Source organism: Neoarius graeffei, chromosome 2 (genome assembly GCF_027579695.1).
Source record: "Neoarius graeffei isolate fNeoGra1 chromosome 2, fNeoGra1.pri, whole genome shotgun sequence".
In the NCBI taxonomy this organism is placed as follows: Eukaryota; Metazoa; Chordata; class Actinopteri; order Siluriformes; family Ariidae; genus Neoarius; species Neoarius graeffei.
Window position 1 is genome coordinate 17,330,100 of NC_083570.1, and position 6,370 is coordinate 17,336,469.

The window sequence follows — 6,370 nt, forward strand, 5'->3', positions numbered from 1 at the left end:
AGTCGTCCTTTTCATGTCCCCCCCCCCCTTCCCTCTTCACTTTGAGCGAAAGTTGACTCGACAGCTTGTTGTGCATTATAACGGCAGATTTAAAGCCGTGCCATTGTCAGGCAGGACGACGTTCCATCGGCTAATCAAAGCCGAGGAAATCCGAAGCCGTCTGTCCCATCTGAGAAACATAACTCTCACATCTCATAAAGCTTTCTGTCAGCAGAGAGAGGGGGACAGAGGAAGACTGTTCCGTGCAAGATCTCCGCATTCGGTTCTGTCAGGAAAAAAAAAGAAAGAAAGAAAATCAATGAAACCTTCGTTAAAGTCAGAGTATGTTACAGGAAAACACTTTGGGTTGTTGTTGTTGTTTAAATCGTAATCAGCCTTCCAGGGCGTTTACAGCAGTGATTAGTTCGGCGCAACACCTGCTTGAGGATGAAGATATTCGAAGATTTAGCAGAATGTGTGTGTGCTTCTTTAGGTGTGTGTGTGTGTATCACAGTTGCCATATGCTGTCATGATTACCAAATGACTCTTAAGAGCTGTTTATGCGCTACTTCAGAGGAGACTTGACAGGTGTTAATCTGAAATGCAACCAACACCATGTCACACACACACACACACACACCTAAGAAGCGTAACATTCTTCACACTATCCTATACGCCTTTGGAAGCTTTACATATCCTAATATCTGAGCTTTATTCTCCAATCTGATCGGTCCGGAGGTGTCGATTAATTTTCTATAACGGCAGCTCTGACCCGAGAGTAGTTTAGTATATTGGCACACGTTATCGTTTCCATGGTAACAATTCAACAACTGACGGACGCTCTACCGGTACATACTCTAAACGTAATAATAAACCGATAAAAACGTGCTGATGTGTGAAATGAAAGGGGGGAAAAAAAACCCAACAATAACATTTTCCATAAATGTCAGGTCATAACGTTTTTCCGCAACACTTTTTTTCCAAAAATGCTACGGTTTCTCACTGACATAAGACCACCTGCCTTGTTTTTTTGTTTTGTCTTATTAACTTAAAAACAAGGTGGTGACGGAATGATAATGGCCGTAACGGCAAATTGCTCTAGTGTGCTTATCCTTACAAGAGGAGCACTTCAAAGCACGTCGTTTTTGGAAACGATTCAACTTCCGAAGATTATCAAGAGCATCTCAGGAAATCAGGACCTCGGTCGTTGATTATTTTCCTTTTACAAAATGCACCCGGGTGTTTTATTCCTTTGATATTTCTGTTGTCCTGTGTTGTTCCAGATTAAAAAAAAAAAGATGTGACACATAGAGTGTTGAGTTTCTTGCGAGGTAAACACTTATGACTCGGTGGATAGAAAGTGCCCAAGTTCAGCCCAAAATTACTTTTATCTTTACGAATACGTCTTTATTTTCGAAACGAAAAGGTGTAAAAATAAGTGTGTGTGTTCCTGCCAAGTACAAATGTCCTCTTTACCCTTTACACGCCTGGGGAAAAAAGTCCCGCAGCGAATAAAGCAATCAGTAGGAAGACAAAACTGGAGAACACACACACACACACACACACACACACATCAGTGACAACTGCATGATATATAGACGTATACAGGTTCCCAAAAGAGGCTGGGAAAAGGGTGCTTAGGACAAGAACAAGCTACTCGCTTCTCCTTTTTTCCCCCCCTTTCTCCCTCTCCCTCCCTCTGTCTATCTTCATCTCTGTCTTTCTCACCTTTCATTCCATCACTCTATCCTTCCCCCTCAGGTTTCATCCCCAACCGGCTGCACCTTTCACACACACACACACACATATGCTTTCTACCTCTGTCGACTTCCAACCCCCCCTTCCTCTCTCTCCTTCTCTCTGTCAAGAGGATCTAAAATACCGGTACCCTTTTCTCCTTGACATTGGCGTCTCCCCACAGTCAGCATTTCGCCGTCCTTTCGTAGCAAAAGCGTCAGGAGAAATTCCGTGCAGGAGTATTCTTAGCAATGCGCCACTCTGCTCAGCTCCTGCACACTGATCACTGCTTATACTTTCTGTAGAAGTGTTTAGTGTATTGCTTAGAGAACGCGCACACACACACACACACACACACACACACACACACACACACACACACACACACACGTACTGAGGTCCGTTCCTCACTCACTCAGGGTGGATTGTGAGGCAGTGCGGTGCCAAGATACTACTGCAAGATAGCAATGATGTGTGTGTGTGTGTGTGTGTGTGTGTGTGTGTTGCTACTAACCTTGGTGCGTCCTAACACTGTTGATGAGTGTCTGCAGGGCACAGGAGGAGTGCAGTTTTGGTCACACACACACACACACACACACACACACACACACACACACACACACACACACACACATATATGCTGGCGATAGTCACATTTACACATAGCCTTTAAAAGAGAAGAACCTGAGTAGTAGTAGTAGTAGTAGTAGTTGTTGCTGTTGTGTGTGTGTGTGTGTGTGTGTGTGTGTGTGTGTGTGTGTGTGTGTCAGAGAGCTAGAGAGAGAGAGAGAGAAAGCATATGAACTGCCTGATTTCCAAACTTTCCTCACAGCATTTTATTGCTGATGTTTATCATTCTGGGAGAACTCACAGGATTTCTGTTTGCTAACAATGCTAAGCGCATTAGAGTGAAATTTGACTCATACGGAGCCTCGAATCTGTAATTAACCACCACGTCTGAGGTAAATGTTGGTATTCTCGATCGCTTTGTCACATTTTCATCGACCCTGTGCCTTTACATCATCTGTATCCAAGCCCTAACAGCTGTGTATATGCTAGCTCGGGGATTAGCCGTTGCGCTCCTGACTTCTTAAGAACACAGAGTCTCATTTCTTTCTCACGTGGAGAGAAGTGAAGCGGTTATTTCGCTTTTGAGAGGGATATGAGAGTCACGGTGGCGACCTGTGGTGTCTTAAATACACGACAGGGAACAGATTAGCGAGCAGCCTACTCCCGACTCAACTTCTGCTTTTTGGCCTTCTTCTGCTTTCCCCTTTCTTACCTTGTTACATTTCACACACATACATTCAAACATTGCCTGACAGTTAGTTCACCTCTTATTTATGAGCACCACACACACACACACACACACACACACGCGCACGCACGCGCGCACACACACCTGTCCTGTATTCACTTCCCCCTTCAGTGTTTGGTGTGTGTGTGTGTGTGTGTGTGTGTGTTACTTAAGCCGTACAAATACTGGGAAGTTCCACAAGACAGTGTTTCCAGAAAGCTGTTTTATAGGAAGTGAGAGCAAGACAATGTGATTTGTAATGCCACATATCACTGTGTTTCCTCATGCCTGTCAAACTAGAGTGGCTGATAAGATGTAGTGTGTGTGTGTATGTGTGTGTTTAAACATTAAATCCACTATTAAGTCCATTATACTTCACAAACAAATATGCTGGACACGGTCAAGATATACACGTAAAACAGCTCTGACCCATCAAGCCTGGACTCCACAAGACCTCTGAAGGTGTGTTGTGGTATCTGGCATCAAGATGTTATCAACAAATCCTTTAAGTCCCAAGGTCGGGCCTCCATGGATTGGACTTGTTTGTCCAGCACATCTCAGAGATACTCAACCAGATTGAGATCTGGGGAATCTGGAGGCCAAGTCACCACCTTGAACTCTTTGTCATGTTCCTCAAACCATTCCTGAACAATTTTTGCAGCATGTCAGGGAGCATTATCCTGCTGGAAGAGGCCACTGTGATTAGGGAATACTTGCCGATTGACATGAAGGGGTGTACTTGGACAATGGCAGCAGTGTTTAGGTAGATAATATATGTCAAAGGAACATCCACTTGAATACCAGGACCCAAGGTTTCCCAGCAGAGCACACTGCCTCCACTGGCTTGCCTTCTTCCCGTAGTGCACCCTGGTACCAGGTCTTAGTCTTCTCCAGGTAAGCGACGCGCACACACCTGGCTGTCCACATGATGTAAAAGAAAACATGATCCATCAGACCAGGCCATCTTCTTCCATTGCTCTGTGGTCCAGGTCTGATGCTCAGTGGTGGACAGGGGTCAGCATGGGCACTCAATCTTGGCCTCCAGCATCTGTGGGATGTCCTGGGTAACCTTGTCCGATCCATGGAGGCTCCAACTTGCAAGTTACACTTGGACTTCAAGGATCTGCTGCTGACGTCTTCTACAAACCAAGTTATCACTTACAGTTTAGCAGCTAGCAGACAACGTCTCTCTTTTTTTCTCACTCTTGAATTCAGCAAGAAAAAAAAAACCACACGGCATACCAAGTTACCCAGAAACTGGAAAAGATAAACTCCTCTCTCCTGAGTACTGACACTGGAGACTCCTTCCATGTTAAATAAACGTCTCCTAGTAGAAAACATCACCATATCAATGATTATACTGTATGTTTTTCTTTGTTAAATAACAACACTTTATTATTATTATTTTTATTAGCCTTAGATTATGTCGAGTCTCCATCCAAGTACATATTGTTGCTATAGAAACGTTACCCTGAAAACTGAACAGGACAGCAGAACTTGACATGAGTTGACGCTTGATGATCTTTTCTCTCTCATTCTTTCTGCAGGTTCCTGATCGCTTCCTGGAGGTCGCTCAGATAACGCTGCGCGAGTTCTTTAACGCCATCGTGGCCGGGAAAGACGTGGACCCGTCCTGGAAGAAGGCCATCTATAAAGTGATCTGCAAGCTGGACTCAGAGGTTCCAGAGATCTTTAAATCTCCCAACTGTCTCCAAGAGCTCCTACATGAGTAACGATAACGATTCCCCCACCCCCACCAAACCTCCCTGATGATTTGAGTTTTGTTTGTTTTTTGTTGTTTTTTTTCCTTCTTCTTCTTTTGAGTTTTAATATTTTTTTCTGTTCTTGTTTTTTTTTTTTGAATGTATGGCATATGAAGTAGCATTCCTGAGCTTTTTTTTTCTTCTTTCCCTTGGGGTGATCTAGGTAAATTTTGAGATTTCTTGTCGTTTATTTTACATCTTCTTTTTCCTGTTTCATAATCGGAGGGACTTTGATCCCTGCCTGACTTTTTGCCTGCCTGCTCTGGAATTATGGGTAATCCTTATGAAATCCTGATACTGAAGCCAAACAACTCAGTGAACTGGTATATGACTGAAGACTCGGGCTTGTTCAAATTGAAGTTTTGAAGTGTGTATTTCTCTGGAGAAGTGGGCATTGCATTTATAGGGTGTATAGAATTATTATTATTATTATTATTTCTATTATTATTGTTATTTTATTACTGTTGGTGTTCTTGTTGTCGTCATTGTTGTTCCTGCTTGGGTAAGACTGGCACTTGGAGGTTTTGCTTTCTTTCTTTTCTTTCTTTTTCTTTCTTTCTTTCTTTCTTTCTTTCTTTCTTTCTTTCTTTCTTTGTTTCATGATAAGATTGCAAGAAAATAAATTATTATTCCAAAATGTAAATCTCTAACTATATGCAAAACTATATTACAGACTTTACATTAGAATAGCTTTTCATAAAGTCCTCGCCCTGGATTTTGGTTTATATGGGTCCAAGATTTTTTGTTTTGTTTTGTTGTTTTTTTGTTTTTTTTTTTGGGGGGGGGGCTGGCTTTGATTGACAGCCCAATGCACCAATCACAACATTTGAAAGGGCGTCATAACCCGGCCCATTTTTAATTATTTGCTACACAGCCTGTTTTTGTTTTTTCTTCTTTTCTCAGAAAACACATTTTTTATTTATACAGTCCCTCTGAAGCACACTGAGTTTCTGGACGACTAAACCACGGATGTAACATCACGTAAAAAATTTTCATATGGTCACTGTGCACATCTCAAGAACACACATTGAAATGCCCTTCAACTGCTCATTCCAGAGGAATCATTTGAAACCTTCGAGGACATATGTGAGTGTGTGCACTTTTTTTTTCCTGCGCGCGTGAAATTTTTTTTTTTTTTTTTTGCTGTGTGGTAATTAGCTCAGTATTTTTATGGTGTTTCTTGAATACTGAAAAATAAAAGGCAACCATGTTCAAAGAGGACATATTACAACACCAATTCAATCCTTGCATACGATTTTTTTTCCCCCTGGATGTTACGATTTGAAAGTTTGTACTGTATGGATATAAATTTAAAGAAAAAAATGCACTTACCTGTTGTTCAGTGAAAGCAATGACATTGGATTTTATTTAATAAAGATTGAAAATATACTTGAAACGAAGATTATTTTACTTTTGCATTTTTGTACTTTGACCTCTTTCTATAGTAGCTGTAGATGCCATTGTATACATGATTTAAAAAATAATAATAAAAGCTCTCATGAGACAAAATGGAAAGAAATTTCTGGTAAATAGTACAGTAAATGCAAAACACATTGACAACCAAAGTCAGAAAAAAAAAATCAACACAACAACA

At 41.6% G+C, this 6,370-nt stretch overlaps 1 protein-coding gene across 3 annotated transcripts in view; it reads left to right on the forward strand.

Annotated features, from left to right (window-relative positions):
* The window catches only part of LOC132881458 (prospero homeobox protein 1-like), a 35,271-nt gene extending 29,123 nt beyond the window's left edge, over positions 1–6,148 (forward strand). For all 3 annotated transcript variants that reach the window (XM_060913925.1, XM_060913926.1, XM_060913927.1), the window contains exon 5: positions 4,561–6,148. In XM_060913925.1, the coding sequence (XP_060769908.1) occupies positions 4,561–4,746 (186 nt within the window). In that variant the 3' untranslated portion in view covers positions 4,747–6,148. The remainder of the gene's footprint in view (positions 1–4,560) is intronic.
* The last annotated feature ends 222 nt before the right edge of the window (positions 6,149–6,370 follow it).